General features: G+C 36.9%; 1 protein-coding gene and 1 long non-coding RNA gene across 9 annotated transcripts in view; one reads left to right on the forward strand and one right to left on the reverse strand.

The window, feature by feature from the left end:
- Nucleotides 1-19,440, reverse strand: part of ROCK2 (Rho associated coiled-coil containing protein kinase 2) — a 123,905-nt gene extending 104,465 nt beyond the window's left edge. For 5 of the 7 annotated variants that reach the window (XR_012499214.1, XR_012499215.1, XM_045523401.2 and 2 more), the window contains exon 1: nucleotides 18,799-19,439. Coding sequence is in view for 5 of the 7 variants with exons in the window: in XM_045523401.2 (XP_045379357.2) it covers nucleotides 18,799-18,939 (141 nt within the window). In the remaining 2 variants the exon portion in view is untranslated. Of the gene's footprint in view, nucleotides 1-18,798 lie in introns of all 7 variants that reach the window. The other 2 variants (XM_074341671.1, XM_045523398.2) reach the window with 1 other exon arrangement.
- Nucleotides 18,494-21,105, forward strand: part of LOC141573463 (uncharacterized) — a 28,338-nt gene continuing 25,726 nt past the window's right edge. For both annotated transcript variants that reach the window (XR_012499217.1, XR_012499218.1), the window contains exon 1: nucleotides 18,494-18,626. This is a non-coding gene — a long non-coding RNA (uncharacterized LOC141573463). The remainder of the gene's footprint in view (nucleotides 18,627-21,105) is intronic.

A 21,105-nucleotide genomic window follows, 5' to 3' on the forward strand; every position in this document is an offset into this window, starting at 1 on the left:
TTTGGGGAAGCTATGTAAAGGGTATGTGAAATTCAGTGTAGTATTTTGGCAACTTTTTTCTATGTCAAGAGTTATTTCAAAATGAAAAGTTACATACATGTAAAAAAACCATTACATAGAATGAGCAATAAAAATAATGGCCAAAAAATATTTTAAAAATTAAAAAAAAATCTTTTAAATTGTTAATTTTATCATTATAGTATAGCACAGTTGTGAAGAGCTCCTTTCCCCTTTCCTGAGTTACGCATTCCATTTCCTCCCTCACTTAGTCAAACGGTCAGTGAAAAATACCTATCCACACTAATACTAGCAGGTTGTAATTTCTTAATCGTTATAACCTCAGCCTCTTCATAATTTTGCTATTCAAACTAAATAAAAGATAGAAGCTTCCATCACCTCCTTTATTTTAAAAGACATCATTACCATTTTTGTTTGTACCCCAGCCAAATCAGCAAGATGATTTAAGGATATCTCAATTTAAATATACCATTTAGCTACTCTCCTGTCTGACAGCAAACCAGAGAAAGAGTAACAGAAGTTCTCCTTATAGTAATCCTTTGCAAAAATGTGGGAGATAGTGCTACTCAGCACCAGCAATGAAAAAAAGGTCAATGCCAACAAGAGAAAACTAGATAGATCAAAGTTCAGAATTTAGGTCGCAGCTTCATGATCTTAAGAATTATTTGATCTGCAGAATTCCACACATATCCATTTCAAGTATTCCACAAAAATCCTTAAAACACTTATAAATAAAAAGCGATCATCAAATAATTTACTATTCTTGAACTGTTTATCACACTGCAGCCTCTAGTAAGCGTAGATCATACAGAGTTAAATGCTCTCTCCACTTACAGACATTAAAACAAAACAAAAGAAAACAAACAAAACTCACTACTCTCTTTTGGAAACGATCAACCTGAACCTAAGGGGACTTGGGGTAAAAAAGTTAACAACCACTGATTTTAAAAATATTCTGAAATTTGAAATCCTTTTAATGTTAAAACATTTAATATTATTTTTCTAAGATATCCATCCAGCTTATTTAAAAGTAGAAGCTACCAACTCCTTATGCAGAGCTTGAAGTTTTACTTAAGGACACTATCTTAGAACTCTAAAGACATAGATTCTTTTCCAGTTCTGACATTTATTAGCTGCATTTCTTTGAACAAATTAGTTAAACCTCTCCAAACCTCAGTTTCCTCCTCATTCAGGATAATATGAATAACATCTGCCCTACATATTTCACAGATTGTTATATCAAATGAGACATCATACAAAAGTGCTCAGTAAGATATTAAATCTAAAAACTACTAAATCTTTTAGCTACAGAGTAAGTAAAACTTTTACTGAAAGAATTTGTGAGATTATACTAATAGATAACATGCCACTCAGAATTTTTCACTTTAATGACTTTAATATAGATAACAGATTTCATTGTTTTTCATTATATTTGCAAAAAGTGGGCAACTAACAGTTCTACCTAGAGGAATTATAATTTTAGAAATATTTAACCATATTTGAATTTATAAGTATTTCTACAGACGTTTTTAAAGAATATGTCATTTTGAAGCTACTGGAAAAATGAAACAGAACTCTAACAAATTACTGAAGCACTTCAATACAGTGCCTGGCACACAGTTAAGAACTACGTGTCTTGCTAAAATTATTATTACTATGATTATCATTATCATTATTATTGACAATAACTTTAATGCTACATGATTTTTAAAAGCTTCACTCAATATGCTAAGTTTCAAGTACTTATTATTAAGAACACATTTATCTATTTTCTATAGTTTAAAGGAATTTTTATGTCCAGCATTTATACTATCATTTTCCATTAGCCACATTTAATACACACTTCTCCCAACAGAAATGCTCACAAGAAGCATGAGTTCACCTGGAACACTTCTCTAAGGAATTACTCTTCTGAGTTCTATAAACCATTATAGACTGTCCATTATAATTAAATACATAACTAGGTCACTTTCTAAAAAATATCACTGTAAATACAAATTTGTCTTCTCCTTTCAGAATCTGAGTTCAAACCAAACGAAGCACAATGAGGCAGAAGTATTTCCACATACTGCATATCAGTGATATTTGAGGAGTTAACATTTTTATTCTAAGCAAAGGGATCTGCACATTAAATAAACCTTGGAGATAGGAAGAAAGCAGTTTCAAACGAAGCTATTTAATATGGGCAGAATTTGAGAATAAGGGAAGGAGTGACAAGAGATAGGGATGGAGAGGTTAGCAGAAGTCACATCATTAACAGCCCTGTGAGAAATAATTAGCATTTTGAAGTTTACCCTGAATGAATGGGAAATTAGTCATTTAAGTACTTTAAGTTTGGGAATAGCATGATTAGATTTGCATCTTATAATCAGTTTGGCTGGAGAGTAAAAAAAGAAGGCTGGAAACACTAGAGGAAAGAACATCAGGGGAGAGAATATTGTAACAATCTAGAAAAAAATAGTCAGTTGAAGTAGGAAAGTAGCAGCAGGATGGGGCAGAAGTGAATCATTTTTAGGAGGTAACACTGACAGGATCTGGTGACTGACTAAATGTGAGATCAAGAATGCAGAATCCTAGATGTCTGGCTTGATCCAAGCTAGGACAGTGGAAACAACACTGAGTCTAAGATCACAAGATACGAAGATATGAGAGCAAAGGGGGAAAAAAGAACACAGCTGCAGATACGTTGATCTTGAAGTGACTATGGCATATCCAAGTGGAGATGCCTAGTAGGTGGCTGGATGCATAAGCCTGAAGCTCAGAGGCAAGTTTTCATAGGGAAAAATGGAAATCATCAATATACAAGTGATAAAGTAAGTCCTGGAATCAGATACAAACTTAAGAAGAAGGCAAAGAATGCATTAAAAAGAGGGAAGGGGTTCCCATTTAGAGAGGAAGAAGAGGCAGCAAAGGAGTCTGGGAAGAAATAACTAGAAATGCTCTGAGTACTGTCACAGAAGCCAAGAGAAGACAGCAATGTGAGAAATGTTAAGTACTTCTCAACATTGAATAAAATGATAGTTTTAGCAGCAAGAAAGTCAGCATGACCTTGAAGCGAGCAGTGTTAGCTAAGTGATGGGAGAGGATAAATTATAGTGTATTGTGTGAACAGAAAAGAAGTTTGGGGCTGTTTTGACAGGAAGGGAAGGTGGCAAATGGCAGAATTGAGATTTCCTTCTAGGAGTAATTTGGTGACTTGCTTTGTTTTAGGTAAGGTATTTGAACAAGTTTAGCAAGATGAAAAAGAATCAGAATTAAGAGAAAGATTGAAAAACAAAGAAGGCTAATCAGCAGTAAGGAGAGAATGAGATCCAAAGCACAACTGGAGAATCAGGCTGAGACAGATGCTGGACATCTCATGCACTGAAACAGAAGGAAAAGGAAGAACAAATGGTACAGAGGAGATAAACTGGTGAGTCAAGTAACAGGAAATTTAAGGGATCTCCTTTTGATGGCTTCTATTTTCTCATGAAGTAGGAAGACCATCTGTGGAGAATACTTTGTTTCTTAAGTTTAAAGAAAAAAAGAAAAAAGGTTTAAAATAGCCTCTATGGAGAATAAGAGAACTGTTCTGTAGCCCTGACAGCTCCTGCAGAGACGGGAGGCCATGAATTTGCAGTACCACTAACTGGGGCAGTTTGATTTTTCTCCATCAGTGCTCAATAAACACCTCTGTGTAGGCCACAGAGACAAAATAACCCAGAAACTAGGTTTTGCCAGTTGTATATGATAGAAATTCAACAGAACAAGGAAATCAAAAATTCTGGCAAGAGTTTTGAAGTGATGGACAATGGATTATTGCCTGCTTATAAAGGAAGCATTTGGTGGACAGAGGTGTCAAGGAACTGCAGATCTCAAGAATATCAATAAATGGGTTTAGTAAAAGGATAAAGGCTTAGTGTCGGGAACAGGATGTTTAAATTAATGACTCAAAGGTGAAGGTGATTTCAGTAATGGTGAGGTCCAGAAGAGCTTCATGGGATTAAGTAAATGAATTAAGTGAAGACACAGACCACTAGAGATAAGGAAACTCTGTGAAGCCAGCGTCCCAAGTACTCTGTTCCCATAAATACCGAATTCACCTGAAAGAGTGGTACAGCCTTGCAGGGAAAGAAAGACTATAAGCCAGAAGCCTGTCTTCAATGATCAAGAGAAGGTATATGAGACAACTACACAAGATTCAACAATAGGAATTTTACCAAGGTCTTACAGGCACTGCAGTGCAACAAAGGAAACCTCCTCCCACCTATTCCTACATTAAGATACGTAAAGTAAAAGAATGTGCAAGTTCCAGAAAAGAGGGCTTTCCCTCCAGAGAAAGATAGATGTTAATTAAACAAATATAAAAGTAACATTCAATAAAGAATTTGAAGATGCAAGTGATTATGTTAATCTACGAAGGAACAGGGTGCACTACAGATTCTGACTGAACCACCTCCAACACAAATGGAAAAAGCAAATACAGATATGGTATAGTTGTGTTTTGGTTTAAAAAAAAAAAAAAACAAGTATTTATGGTTTTTTTAATGTGCCAGGAAAAAAAGGAAAATGATACACCAATACACTGTTATATACACAGAAAAAGGGAAAGTGATATACTAATGTGTTATAAAGTAGTTATCTCAGAAGAGTAGGATCAAAGAGAGCGCTAAGAGAACTTACATTTCCTTCTGTAATTTTTAATTTTTAGATAGACATTACCTTTATAATTTAAAAAATGAAGTTTGTTTTTTGTTTTGCAGGTTGACAAAGCAGAGAAGGAGAGGGAGCATTCCAGGTAGAGGCAAAAGTTAAGAGTATAAAAGAACATGCTGTATTCACTTATCAGTGAAAGAATGACTGGTCCTGCTCATTCTCTTCCTTTTCACATCTCTGAAGATAAGGCTCTGTCCCCCAAAGCCAATCATCTGTGAGCCATAAACCCCACCAAGACTCTGTCCTGCTATTAGGAAGACAGAGATATAGGCACCTAAGCATAGAGATGAAACACAAGATAGAAAACAGTCTATGCTAAAGTCTCTTGACTGAAGTTTTTCAGTGAAAAACCAATAAATGTTTAAAAATTAAATAAAAATAGACAATTTATTTTCTAATTCATAAATGCCACAACAAGGAAAGTGTATCATGTATCACCATAACAGCGGCTACCATCAGGACTCTCCTCATACTTATTTTAAATTATGCCTGAATACCAACCCGTTGTCCTAGCCTGTAGAAACACAAATTCTAATTTCATGAGGTTGTTAAACGGTGGACTTATGCAAGTTACCAGATCCTAAACCCCAAAATCAGCTTTGAAATTACATGACCCAAGAAAATCAGTTACTGATTATAGTGGCCATCAATGCAGAATGACCACATCATATACTATTATGCTACATGTATATATTTCTCTACATGATAAAATTATAATCACCCTGATGTGCCAAAAGACCAGAATCTGTATCAGAGGTAATACAGCATAACATCTGAAGTTTGCATTTTCCAAACTATTCTTCATAGTTGTTCCTAAACTTACCCTTGCTAGTAAATGTAAGCTAAAAGTTGCTAAATTCAAGACATAGATAAAAACTGTTGGTGCAACCCAAATGCTCCTTTAAACCTTATACAAAGCCTAATTAATATTTTTGCAAGTGTATAATGCAGATTTAAAAGTTCTGTCATGACTTTTCCTCATAGTTATGTCAGGATTTCTGAAATTTTACATTACATAAGAACCCTAGACTGTTTTGGTAGTTCAATATCCTACCTACCGAAAAAATAAATATCAGCTGGGGAAAAGTTTATTTGCAGTGCAATAAAATAATCCAAAAACTGAATATAAGCAAATATTAACCCAATGCAACTAATTAACCTCAGTAAATTAAAAAATAAAAATGCCCAAAAAAATAAAATAAAATAAAAATGCCAACTAGTTTTCATTCATTGATTCAATATTTTAGAGAACCAAGTATGTGCAAAGTAATGTGCTACCTTTTTGGGAAAAAAACAGGCTAACATCAGGAGACTGATCCTGTATGCAAATTTCTTTTGGAAGACAGAGACATACACAACATAGGCTGTTTTACCGTTAGTTCTTCAACTGCTTATAAAAAAGCTAAAGTTCTGTATAGTTTACAGAACACTAGCACATATAGGTAGTTTCTCACTGAATTTAATCTTCAAATCCCCTTGAGGTAGACAGATACAGTCTTGTAAATTATCACTCAAGATCAAGAAGATAATTAATAAAACATCTAATTAATTAATACCAGGCTTCTGACTCTAAATCCAATAATCTTTCCATTACACTTCTCTGCTTCTCTTGAAAATAATCAAGCCATTTCATTTTTTCCATCTTAATTACTTTAGACAAAAAAAAAATCCTAAGAAAAAAATTCATTTGTATTTTCATATATTAATATAGGTTAGATAAACAAAGGCTAGAAAATTCAGCACCACCAAACCAGCTTTACAACAAATGTTAAAGGAATTTCTCTAGGTAAAAAAAGAAAGGGCCACAACTAGAAACAAGAAAAGTAATCATGAGGGAGAAGGGTACAAATGCAGGGTATCTAAAATGCATTTGAAATGAAGAGATCAGCAACTTAAAACAATCATGCATATATACAGACTTCTAATACAGGTTAAACAGGATCCCTTTTATGGGCTTATTTTAATAGAATTTAACTCTAGAAAATGATTTGAAATAAGCAGGCCATCATTCAGGTTTTTAAAAACTTTTATTTCACAGATTTGTTGTAACTTGAACCAAACTGTAAAATTCTGTTTATAGTAAGTAAGGAAAAAAAACACAGTAAAACACTATGCCAGGAACTTACATTCTCCATATCACCTTGAAAGACAAAAGTTCCTTATGCTAAAACTTATAACCGGCCCTCTATCTACAGCTCCGCCCACCAAAAAAATCAGTTAATTAACTTCTTAAAAGTTTATTCAGTGTTTTACTTTATGACTTCCCTCTGAAGGAAATTTCATAAGCCAATTTTGTACTGGAGTTTCCTTTTATTAGTTCTAAATTTAGTTTTATTTGTATCATCCCTTGTTCTCCTATTATGGAAATGTCTTAAATGTGGAAAACAAATCTGTTTTCAGTAATGCCATCAAAAGTTGTAATTTTACAGCTTCTCTTTTATACAAAAATATGCATGCAGCAGAAATTGTTTTTCAGAACTACCAGCAAAATCCTTTAGCTGAGTTTTCTCATTCTTTTATAATGTAATATCTTGCTTTTGCGACTAAATTTTTCACTAGCCTGAATATAACATTAGCAAAACACATTCATACTCTAATTTTAAATTTTGCAATAATGAATTATACATTCCACTTAAGCTAGTCAGAAATAATGCCTTAGAATTCTTTTTAGCATGGATATAGCATAAGGAATCATGAAGCCTCAAATTAAATTGCATTTTGTCAAATATTTACAAACACTGGAGCATCTTGTGCAATACTGAGGCTTTATGGAATAGGGATTCTAATCACAAAAAAAAACAAAAAATCACAATCGCTATTCCTCTAAAAGCTGTATTATCACAAGAATCAATAAAAGCAAATTTTAATTTTCAAATTTCTTAAATATGCACACATTCCTTAACCACCAAAATTAAAATGGCCAAAGAGCAGGAGATCTGATATACAAATTTTAGTGAATGAAAAATATGGACATCTTATCCACTGTCCACGAATCATCTGGTTTTCTCTAATCAAAAAGGATGTGAAGAGAAATAATTGCAAAGAATGCGTATTTTTTAAAAATCTAGACAGTAACATGTTAATAAGATGACTATCAATGTAGCCAATAACTTGAAGGCTGCTTTGAAAGTAAAATCTCAAAATAGTTTAATAACAGGATTTTAAATATCTTACAATATTTTTTGCTTGCTTGTAAAGAGACCACAAAATAATTCTTTAATGTCTTTATTTATTTATTTATAACACAGATAAAATCACAAACACCAACCTGCTTTAGCTGCTATTCTCTGAAGAGCCATATATTTCTAATGAAATGTTTCTTCCTGAATTAAACCAACTGTCAGTAACTGAAAAACTCACTATTCTCCCATTGTAAATTGTTAAATGTGAAATATCAAAATTATATATTTCTAGGACAGTAAGTCTCTGTAGACTATATTTCCCACAGAAGGGTAAGATGCAATAAAAAACTTCTACACTGCAATTTTATATTATGTATCCTGTATCACAATTTTTTTTTCATTTCTATTTGGTGTATCTTGTCTGATTCTCTCATCAGAAAAGCTCAGCAAACTAAATTTTCTTCTAAAATAAGAAAAAGAACAGCCTTGGTCTAATTCCTATGGAGCGTTAAAAAAAGATATAAAATGTGATGACTCTTGCTATTTCAGAAAATCTGGCATCTCTCCATATGCCAGACTTTTCCACATATACAATTCTGGTTGCCAAAGATCTCAATTATTTATTTTTGGTTTTTCCAGTTAGTCAGTGTAAGAAACAACACCTACAGTGTTTCTCAAACTTCAACCTGCAGATTGACCTGAGGTGCTTATTTAAATGCAAATTTATGGCTCCACTACAGACCATCTGAATCAGAAGATCTGACACCATTTCCACCAAGCACCCCAGATGTGATTCTGGCTTCCATCAGATAATCTAACTTGCTGGCTTCATCTGAGCCCCTGCAAACCACAAAAATAAAGGAAGGGAAAAAAATTATCCTTTTCTCAGATACATTTTGGACTCAACGGTCCCTCTGCCAATCTTGAATTACAATATTGCACCTCTCAGCTCTGGTTCCCACACCTTCCTGCACTTGAGAATCAGCTGCAGAATGTCTAAAACTCCTGATTTCCCAGGTCACACCCCAAACCAATTATATTAGAATGTCTGAGAGTGGAATCCAGCCATCGATATTTCTAAAAATCTCCAGTTGAGCCCTATGTATAGCAAGGTTTGGAAACCACTGCCTTAACTATTGACTTCAGCAGATACAGATTAGATAAATCTTAACTCAAATGACCTCTGAGAGGCAAAACATAAGTTATATCGGTATTAAGTTTTTAAATTTCCAGATATATATATTATTTTCCTTTTTATTTTAATCCAGTAGAGAAATTTTTTCAGTGCATTTACTATATTAAAGTTTAAGGTTACCTTTTTCAAAGAACATAACACACACACAAAAATTGTTTCATGTTGAATGCAACCTGTATGGGATCATATCATGTATCTAAAATCCAGGGAAAAAATTCATCATTTCACTTGCACATTAATTTCAGTCATTATATTTTGGGAAATATAATTGTGGAGAAGCCAATACAAAAGTTCAGACTTCATGTATTAGATATTTAAAAACAACTCCAAGGGGGTGGGGAGTATATCTCAGTAGTAGAGCACATGTTTGGCGTGCACAGGTCCTGGGTTCACTCTCCAGTGCCTCCGTTAAGGGGAAAGGAAGGGAAAAAAAAGAAACTCCAAATATTCTGTTAACTCCAAACAAATTTTTCTAAATTTAGAATAGTTAGAATATTGTTATTAATATTAACATTACATTTTGCATTATCTCTTTCCCCAATTTCTGACTTGGTACTCTTATTTCCCCAAAAGAAAATCATAATTTTGGTATCTTTTTCTCTATTCTTTACTAATTCCCATGGACGCTGGTTATGTGACCTGTTAACAGCACTTGATGAAATCTAATGGTCCACAAAGAAGAAAATTTTAAATCTTGATTCCTTCATCAAAGGCAAACTAGTCAACCATAACACACCATTTTTAACATTCAACTTCAATCTGATTTTTATCCACTATGTAACACAATAAAATATAGTCATAGTTATTCGATGTATAAAAAAGGCTGAAGTGCCAAAAACTGTAACTCAATAAGTTATCCCAAAAAGATGAAGCATTTTGAAAAATCGTACTAATGTTTAGACATTCAATACTTAAAATATTTTTGCAGTTTCAATGTAAAAAAACACAATTCACTACATCTTGCAGGCCTCAAAGTTCATGACAACTGTGCTAGTGTACTTTCCTTTTAGAAAAATAGGTACCACTACAACTCCAAATTTTTTAAATTCATCTTTAATTTAGTAAAACGTCTTAAACAGTAAAAGAATTATTTCCTAAATTTTTCCTTCACTGCTCAAAACAGTCACATGTGGTTATCTTTAATAAAAACTCAAAAAAATACAATCATCTAAACTAAAGCTAAAGGAAAAACTTCAGTTTTAATAAACATACTTTTAGCATGATTTCTAAAGGAATCATACTGAAATACAAGGCAAAACAGAGGGTCATATCCTGATACAGAAAGTACAAATAAGGCAGCATCTGAAAAGAACACTGTATTTTGGTTAAGTTCCAGAACTTTGCACACAATGTAATTCCCACAAGACAATATCTAATGGCACCTGTGAACAAGAAGAGGCAACATTTGTATCTATATGCTAAATTCAGATGGGTACTCAAAAGTATAAACCAAAAGCCAAGTGTAATACATAGTGTTTTAAACACCAGAAGTTACTGATCTACCCTCATAGGAACCAAGTTACTAAATTAATACTAAGACTTGTTTCCTAATCCATTAGAGCAGAGAAGTATAAAGATAAACGACGGGTCAAGAAGAGAGAAATAAGTTTATAAGCTTACTTAGCATGCTCAAAATAATCAAAAAAAGAAAGATGAGCACAGGCAGAATGGAGAAACGTTTAAAGGCCGTTGTTTAAATCAGAAGTACTTCAACTTTATCTAGAGCTTAGAAATAATCCAACTAGTAGTGACTCCACTGCCATTACAGGGAATATACAGCTCACCAATGCTCAGTCGTTACGTGGAAGAAAAAGGTACCATAACAAGGTTTAAAATTTAAAAAGCCTAGTAATAAACAGGGCTTTCAGGTGGAGATGCTAGTCAGTAGGATAATTCCACTTACAACGGGGCTGTGATCTGTATTTATCTGTATTCTATTTTTAAACATTGTTATTGGCATACAAAATGAAACTACTTTTACTAGATCACACTCATGGTACATTAGTAAAAATCGAAAGAACAAGCAAAATTAACAAGCACATGAAATAGTGCTCAGCATCATCTGTCATTAGTAAAACGCACTACAATAGCTATAATCACAAAGACAGGCCATATCGAGTGTTCTCTGAGGATGGGGGGACAATTGAACCCTCATACACTACTGGCTGGAATGTAAAATGGTACAGCCTCTTTGGAAAAGACTTTGTTCACTTCTTAAAAGTTAAGCATAAGCTTACCATATGACCCAGCAATCCCACTCCTTGAAATCTAGCCAAGAGAAATAAAAACATTACAATGAATTCATAAACAAAATGTGGTACATCTATACAATGGAATATTATTCAGCAATTAAAAAGAACAAGATATTGATATATGCTACAATACAGATGAACCTCAAAAACATTATGCTAAGGGTAAGAAGACAGAACAAACGACCGTATATGATTCTATTTGTATGGAATTTTCAAAAAAGAAAAAATTATAAAACCAAAACAGAATGAGTGGTTGGCTGGGGCTGGCGCTAGGGCTAGTAATCAGAATGCTTCACAACATCTGAAAAGTTTTCAAAACAGTCATTCATAGTGACTTGTAATAAGAAACACCCCTGATTCCTGATCAAAGTCTTCACGCCCTTTGGCTCTGTTTTTAATTTTGTTAACAAATATTGCCTTACTATGAAGAACAGTCAATGTGCCATTTTAAGGAATTTAACCCTGCAAACATTTCACCTGATCTTACTCATGTAGCACTGTTTCAACACAGGCATCACCTAGGTACATAAGAAGGAACTGGATATGTTTAACGAGAGGAAAAGTTAGGGGGTATGTGGAACAGAAGACACATTATAAATGATAAAGGCTGTTCAGCCCACAAGAGGTATTTTTACTTCACCTAAAACACTAAATAAAACTAGCTTAAATCTTTTCCAAGACAAACTGATTCAGCACAATCCATAAATATTCAAACCACAATTCACTTTTCCTGCTTGACTTCCAATTAATTTTACCACCCAAACCCATCCTCTGCTTATACAGATGTTTATTTATCTTCCTTCCTATAGACAGACAAGAAATAAGTGACAAGAACACATATCAAAATGTTTACATAGGGAATATATTAGTATCTCTTCAAGCAGGGATATAGTTATACAGGTTATCACTCCTGTTACTTAAAAAAGAATTGTTAATTCATTCAGCAAACATTTACAGGACATAAGAGAAAGACAAAAAAAGACCCAAGTCCTAAAAGAGCTTGTATTCTGTCTACTAAATAAACTAAAAGACCAAGAAGTACACAAGACAACACTTAGTATCTTAAGAATTCCTCATCACAATCATCCAGGTGATTAAGATAATGCCAATCCTTCTCTGCTCTGTTTCTACCTTAAATAAAGTATTAGGAGGCCCTGCTATTCATTTTCATGGCATAAAAAACAATCCCAATTATGATGTGTTAGAAATTAATTCCAAGTCTGTAATCTCTTGAAAATAAAGAAAATTTCTATCAGATGCTTTATAACTAAAAGAGTCTGAAACTCTTTTAGAGAATAAAGGAAATTAGACAACAAGTATTAAGTGATCAGTTAACTATAACCAAAAAAAGAAAAAATTATAAAGCACTTGAGATATCAGATACCTAAACAACTCATACCTTACCAAAGTGAAGCAACAAACCATATAATCATTCTTGGACTTAGAAATTTTCCCAAAAAGATTACCAAATGATCAACCAAAATGAACCTCAATACTTCCTTTCTGTCCGTCTTTGTCTCTCTCATATATACAACACACAGAGAAATGCTAACTATACTGATCCAAATGTTTTCCAAAAAAGGTAAGTGAGGGTCATTTGGGACACTCAGCTGCAGAATTTACAAATATATCTCTATAATTTAGTCATACTTTAAAGGAAAATAAAAAAGTACAGATAACAGATAAGAGGAAAGGAAAATGACTCCAATCAAGGATAAAGTGAGAAAAGACAGTTTGGTAGAGTCCCAAATGCCACCCATGATTTCCCATCAGTTTAAATATTAAGCTTTATATAAAAAGTTGCCTACCAATGGAAAATGTTATTTTGTGTTTTTTTCCTCAAAAGCTATATAGTAAGTCGCTCTGAGTCATCGACATTCTCTTCACCAGTAACCCTTATCACTAGCAGCTCATATATGTGTGTGTGTGTGTGTGTGTGTGTGTGTGTGTGTGTGTGTGTGTGTGTCTATATATACACATATATAAATTGGGGGTGGAGGCATAAGCACAGAACAGGATTTTAAGTATAGATCTGAGTTATAATTTCCATGAAGAAATTCAAGAAGCCCAAATGAAGAGCAAATCCATAATCATTACCCTCTCTTTTCGCCTAAGCACCACTCTCCAAATAGGAAGTTACATGACAATATGAAGATATAAACAGAGGCTCCCAAATACTCCAATAATTTTAACACTTAGACAAATCTCCTACTTCATACTTTGTACCCCTACTTCGTACTTTCCATCAGAATTCCAAATGGAATAAAAATAACATTAAAAATAAAACCATTAGAGTACTAAAAGAAAATTCAGGTCTATGTCATAATCTTGATAATGGAAAATGTCCTAAGCATGACATCTAAGCCAGAAATCACTCTACAGTGAGAAGACTAATAAATTTGACTAAATAAAAGCTTCTATTATTCATTAAGTGTAAAAAAAAATGATAAAGCACATATACAGTGTAATTTCACTTTTTACATTTTAATTTTTTAGACAAGTTTTTTTATACAACTCAAAAACAATGCACTTTTCAAACGGGAAAGAAATCTGAACAGATGCTTCATAAAAGAAGATATATAAATTGCCAGTGAAGTGCACAAAAAAGTACATCATTAGTCATCAGGGAGATGCAAACTAAAATCACGAGATACCACTACTCACCCACAGAACAGCTAAAATTTAAAAGACTCGGTGTTGGGGAGGAACTGGAACTCTCATACACTGCTGTGGGAATGTAAAATGACCACTTTGTGAAAAGATCTGACAGTTTTTTAAAAACTAAGCATATACCTACCCTATGATCTAATAATTCCACTACTAGGTATTTACTGAAGAGAAATGAAAACATGTCCTCACAAAGACTTATTATAAGATTGTTCACAGAAAGCTTTATTAAGAGCCAAAGTATATAATACTTAATAGCCAAAAACTGAAAACAGCTCAGGCATCCATTAACAAAAGATGGCTCACAAATTGTGGTTTATACATATAATGGAATACAACTTAGCAGTTAAAAAAGGGAACAAACTGCTGATACACACACAATAACATGGATCAATCTCAAAACTTATGCTGAACTAAAGAACCCAGATACAAAAGAATTTATGCTACATAAGATTCCATTTATATGAAATTCTAGAAGAGGCAAAAGTAATCTTTAGCATAAAAAAAAATTTTTTTTAAAGCATAACTGACTCCAAGAGAATGGGGTGTGGAAAATTTTAAACTTTATTTAGTACTCTGTTAAGCTGAACACAGCATTTCTTAAAGCCCATCAGTTCCACTCCTAGATATACATCCCAGCCTCCAGAAACTTCACATGGGCTCCAAGAATGATCACAACACTTCCCAAGACAGCAAAAAAAAAAAAAGAAAAAGAATCTAAATATCCATCAAGTAGACTGGAGCAATATATTGTAGTTTACAGTAGCAGCAAATATTAATAAAGCACAATGTGGGTGAATCTTAGAAACATAACTTTGAGTGAAAAAACATGTCACAAAAGAATATATAGAAATGTTAACCTTCTAGAGTTAAAAAATACAAAACTAAAACAACATTGTTTAGGGATACATACAAATGTGGTAATTTATGAAATAAAGCAAGGAAATGATTTAAAAAACAAAATGTTCCAGGTAGCAGATGGGAGAGGATGCAGTGATAAAGAATTCAGCAGCAGCAGCAGAACAGGTAACTTGAACAAGCTAGTGATCTATTCATTAACCTGAGCAGTGATTTCATGAATGTTTGTTTTCTTATGCTCCATAATTCATATTCACATGCTATACTCTCTTAGTATATTTCAAATATTTCATAATTCAAACTGGGAAAAGATCTACCAGATCAGCACACAACCAAAACGACAACTCAGGCTTCAAGATAATTATCCACTATTTCTTTACAAGTATTTAAGGTGTACATAAATCTACATTTCTTTACTTAGTCTATGTTGGCCTTACCTTGGGGCAAGATGTTTCCAAATTCAGAACTGTTTTGGATTTTAGAATAGAAATAAAGTACAATGCTATATACAGTGTAGTCCCAAAAACCCTCTTGGGAGTCTAGGGTAGCACCCTGAAATCAAACACATATTTTTCCAGGGAAAGCTATTATTACTTACACCAAAAGAGATAAACTGACTATAATATTGTAACATCAGATCAGGTCAGATGTTACATCAAGTAAGTTTTACCCAAAACTCGGTTTTCAGAACTGTATGTATCAGAACTATGGTTGAGGGACTGTGGACCTGTACTTTCAAAGGGGTTAACTTCACCTAAATAGTAAGTTCCATTCATTACTTTTTTTAACCTCTCTAGCTAATTAATTTTCTTTAAAGATATTCTGACCATCAAAATGGAAGTTTTAAAGTAATGTAATCCCATTTATGCTACAAATACTCAACCTTTATTTCACAAAAGAAAAACACATATAAAACTTCTTTAACTCAATTTTTATTCTGCTTCACTTCTGTATCTTTATAATATTCATGCCCGTTACATAGTGGGGAAAAAATGCACATACAATTTTATTTTAATTAGGCAAATAACCAGCACCAAACTGAAAGTCTAAGTACTATGATAAGAAATATTTTCATATAGTTTACAGGCATAATTAAATCAATCAAATAATGCATTTATATTCTAAGTCACTGAAAATCTTAAATTTTTAATCACCTTTCCCCAATTGATATCAGTCTTACAATAGAAAGGTTTATCCAAGCCTGAGCCCCTCAGGTTATTACAACCATTTACTCTTTCAAAAAATAAAACAAATCAAAATGCAAAAGCATAGACCTTTAGAAAAACATTTCTCCAACTTAACACTAAAGGACAATTCTCCTTACCGTAAGAGTTGGGTAAGGAGTACGAGAAGCTAAGTCTTGACAACAAAACAGGGGTATTTACCCAAATGTTTTAAACACTGCAAAAGCATACTACTGAAGACCCTTTCCCCAAAAAAAAAAAAAAAAAAAAAAAAGATATTATAGAAGCAAAACTCTGTTTTTAAATAATACTAGACAACTCACAATCTCCAACCACTAAAAGGATATATTCTCTTCAGATTAATTTTAAGGCCCCACATAAAGCAATGAGCCTCTGCAGACAAAAAAGACAATTTAGTCTCTATACTGACAGTCTTGGAATCCAGCTCTATCTATGCCTGATGACTGCCAGCACTTTTCTGATGGCAAATCAAAAGATAATGCTATTCATTCAAAATTTCATAGCAAGAAATAGTTGCCAATAAAACCATTTTCCTTTTCAAAGGAAATTTAAAGCAATTACCTAAAAATATGCTAAATGCACACAGAAGCAAGCTAAATTTAATGAGCACTACCATGTACCAAGAACCAAGTTAAGTACTTTACATGTTATCTCACATAACATTTTTTTCCTACAAATACTTTTTAACTTCTAGGTCTAGCCTACAGTAACTATTATACAGCAACTTCTGGTATACTTAATCTTCTTACTTTTGTCATCTTAGGCAGTATACAATTTTAAATGGTAAACTTTATGTTTATGTTACCACAATTTAAAAAATTAATTCATTCTACTACTTCATACAATGAAATAGGCATGATTTAACGTTAACTTACTATAACATGGTTTAAAAAAAATTTCAGCTTGTCAATTTGCAACAGAAGCACCAGCAATCTCAAAGAGTAAAGGGCAACTTTTGGCCCGATAAGATTTACTGCAACTCAGAATTGTAATAGTTAATCAGCAAAAAACAGCAAAAGCAAAATCTTCAGTCAGCAGCATCTGATGTCAATTTTCATACCAGTAATATGTCACCTTGATGAAAGTGTAAACTGTCTTGGCTGTATTAGGCACTCAATAAATGAATGGACCAGACTGAGCATGTGTAATGCTTCCTTTTCAAAAATCTTCATTTTAATAATTTAGAAAATACTTCAACAAGAAAGAATGCATGATCATTACCATGCATAAATAGCTTAGGCTCAAGCTCATAATAACTCTAATAATTATGATTAACATCAGTAAAGACACAAGAGATGAAAGTGAAGTGTAAAAAATTTCTATCTGAGATTCAATATAAACCTGATAAATACTTGAGATTTGCTGTACTATTTTTAACTGAACTTTCTGGCCTTAGGTCAAAGTTTTGCTAGCAAAATACCAAAGTGAAAATGCTGGGAGTGAAGCCCAGAGTCTCTGCTCTGGCCTAGGAAAAGCTATGCCCTTCATGCAACCCATCCTACCCCCAATTGAAGACTTCTAAACACTGTCCTGGGTGTCATGCTCCCGTGAAAACATACAAACAACACACTAATGTGAAAATCAGTGTAGGAAGATGTCAGACACATCTACAGTACATCACTACATTCTGTGCATCATACAGAAAGACACTCTTCAGTCAGTTCCTGTACTTTGGCCAAACAGCACTGAGTCACTCTGCAAATGATTCCAGAAACCTCAAAGGATAACCAACGGCTCCTGAAGAAAAGTCAGTCAGTTCACTGGAAAGAGAGGAGACACAGTCTTTCTCATCATGTAGTCAAGTCGGTCACTAGGTTTCTCCCAGAAGGGAGCAAACTGAACAGGAGTTTTGGTGGGGTGGATCCAAGAATCAACTACCGAATTCTAATCGTTCCAGAATTAACTTTATATCCAGGGCTTCTTTTTCTCTTTCTCCTCCTGCCCAGGGTAAAAACCCACACCCCCTTTTCCCATAAATGCATCTCTACTGCATACTAATCAAAGTGCCTGTGAAATACAAGTCTATGCTAACAAAAATAAGAAATAAACAAGCACACTACAATGCATTTCTAATTTGTAAATCATGTTCCTTTCTTAATCAAAACCAACTAGCAGACTTTACATGGCTATTAATCTGGATTTCAAAGGCCATTTCAGGAAAAAGATACAATGAAAAGAAGAGGCTGATTCCACTCTACAATTCAGACTGATTCTTTAGCTCTGACGCAATAACCTCGGAAATTAAATTTTCAGAAATTAAAACGCACTAAATTGCAACTATTAATGTTCAAAGACGATTGAAAACAGGAACGCCTTAGCCATGTTCCAACATTTCAGACTAAACGGAGAGAGGGAGGGCAATTCTTTGTCAGGTACCCAGGTGAGTACTCCCCAGAGGGACTGCATCAAGTTTCTCTCTTGCTTGGACCCACGTCCAGACGCAGCATGACACTCTTTCAAGTGGGCTAGCCTGGTGTATGAAAGACAGCAGATCCCTACTCCCCAAACCGAGACGGCAGGAGGGAAGGAGAAGAGGGGTGCTTCCTCCCCGCGCTCCAAGAAAGGGCAGCTGGGGATAACACCAGCTCCAGGAGGGAGAAGGGAAGACTCAAAGGTGGGTCTCTACTCCTGGAACTTAGTCGCAGAAATGTTTGGTCTCCGACCCGGGCCCGGCTGCCGGAAGCTGGGCGGGGTGGGGCGAGGCCTCCCCCTACGGATGGGTGGGCAGACGCGGGATCTGCGGTGTGAGCGGTTTGCAAGGACGGCTCCCGGGCCCGGCCACCTACCAGCAAGCTCTCCACGTTGATGGGTGAGCGAGGGTCTCGGATCAGCGCCTCCAGCTTCCTCTGGCGGCTCGTGCCCGAGCCGTCCCCCGACACTGCCGCGGGGGCGCCGGGCATTTTCCCCGTCGGCGGGGGCCGGCTCATGCCGTTGCCGCCGGGCCCGCACTCTAGCTCCCCGCGCTCCGGCACGGCCGCCTCGGGGCCTAGCGCCGCCCCCGAACCGCCGGCTCCGGCCGGGACTCCGCCCGGGCCCACCGCCCGCCTCGAGCTCCGGCTTCGGGTCTCAGCGCCGGTCCAGGGCCTCGGGCTGTCTGAGAGGCTGGCCTGGAGCGGCGAGAAGCAGACGGCGTCCCCGCCCCTCAGTCAGATTCGCGCCGCCCGGTCCGCTCGTCCGCCGCGGGCTCCCTCAGGACTCCGAGGGTGGGAGCGGGGAAGTGGCGCCGCCACCGCCGGGCCCGGGCTGCCCCCTCCTCTGGGGCTTCGGGAAGCTGAAGCCCAGGCGCGGACAACTACAGCCGCCGCCAGCTCGCTCCCATGATCACCGACCGCCGCCTCAGTCCGACAAGCCCGAACCCCTCACACACTCCCGCGCGGCGCCCGTCTCCGGCCGCGCGCAGCCGCTACCCACAAGCCCCTCGGCCCGCAGCCGCCGGCGCGCCCCCGCTCGCCCCGCCCCGTGCGCGCCCCTGCTCGCCCCGCCCCGCGCGCGCCACCGCCCCCGCCAGTGGGCCTCCGCCTCCCCTCGCCCCTTTCCTCCTTTTTATTTTTTGCTTCCTCCTGTCTGCTCAGCTTCGCATTTCTCCTTTTTGAGCCTCCTTCTTTCCCCGCTCCCTCCTCCCTCTTTTTGAGTTCTCAGAGGGTAAATGGTCGGGCGCGCGGTCACCTCCTCACTTGACCCGCGAGCACCATCCAGCTCGGGGAGGGGAGGGCGCGCCTGGGGCTCCAGTCGCCCGGCGGCTCCGCTCCCGCCTGACCCTGCCGGGGCTGACGACCCCGCCGACTCGGAGGTCCACCCCCACCGCCCCATCCGGACGCGGCCGCGCCCGGCTGGCTGGGGCGGGAGGGGGGAGCTTGGGGGGGATGGGTCGGTTCGCGCCCCCCGCCCCCCGTCCTCCGTCCGGCCCCCGCTGACTCAGCGCGCAGCTATGCGGGCTTTGCATCACCCGCGCCGAAATAATAGCGACCGCCAGTCGCTGCCCTTGGCTGCAGAACTCTGCGCTTGCAAAGGGCCTGCCTGGGCCTCGAAGATTTTAGTGGATAGACTGGAAGGGTGTGCCGTGGGAGTCGGAAATGCTGGAATAGGACAGGAGGTTGGAATCCTAGTCCTGGGGCAAGAGGGCCTGGAAGAGCTGGTTCTGCCTCCGAGGCAGAAGTCCTGGACTCCCGGAAACCTTTCTGCTCATCCCTAACAATTTCCTAGCTGGGTTACAGCACCAACCATGAAGAGAACAGGAAGGCGATAGAAAAAGTGCTCTCTCTCCGCAGGCCTTCTCAAGGTCTTTGCCTTTTGGGGGGCAGAAGAGGGGCTGTTACAGGGTCTACTCGTCCGCATTCCTGCCTCTCGCCAAGCCATTGGTCGGATCCACGCAGGGCGCAATCTGAAAAATATGTGCAAAGAGCTGTAAAACTGTTCATTGAGCCCCTATGACCCAGTAAACCCATTTAAGGAAATACATTTCTAAGGAAATGATCCAAAGGGGGAAGGGAGCGGGGGAAGGACTTGCATAAAGATGTTTATAGCAGGGCTATTCAGAATGTTCATAATGACCAAAACCTGGGAATGGACCCAATTGTCCAACAATTGGGGAATAATCCAAACAAGCCCTGTCACATTAACAGAAGGAATCCTGGCAGGTATGCAGGATTCATGTCAAGCATGTCAAATTTTGGCAAGTACATGAAAAGATGTATTGGAAATAAGGTTAAGTAAAAAAATACTTTGTACACAGAATCTAAAACTATGTAAAATGAGCAGCTGTAAGGACAGGAGGAGAATATAGTTGTTTTTAAGTATATGAGATTTGTTTTCTCCTTAAAGATGCTTGAAAACATTAAAATTTGAAAAATAGGAAAAATAGATGGTCCATTCCAAAAAGCTACAATCTGATATGCATTAAGTAGTAAAAATCTTAAGAAACTTTCCTGCTGGCATATCAGAGATAAGCCCATAGAAGGGCAGCCTAGTTTTAAAGGCCTAACCTCACAGAACTAGCATTTTAATTCAGTCAGTTTTCCAGGAACCTCATCTTTTGTTTTTTTGTTAAAGCCACCTTCACTGGGACTAGGCAAGAAGAGGTCCTGGAGGACCAA

The sequence above is a fragment of the Camelus bactrianus genome, chromosome 15 (assembly GCF_048773025.1).
Source record: "Camelus bactrianus isolate YW-2024 breed Bactrian camel chromosome 15, ASM4877302v1, whole genome shotgun sequence".
NCBI lineage: Eukaryota > Metazoa > Chordata > Mammalia > Artiodactyla > Camelidae > Camelus > Camelus bactrianus.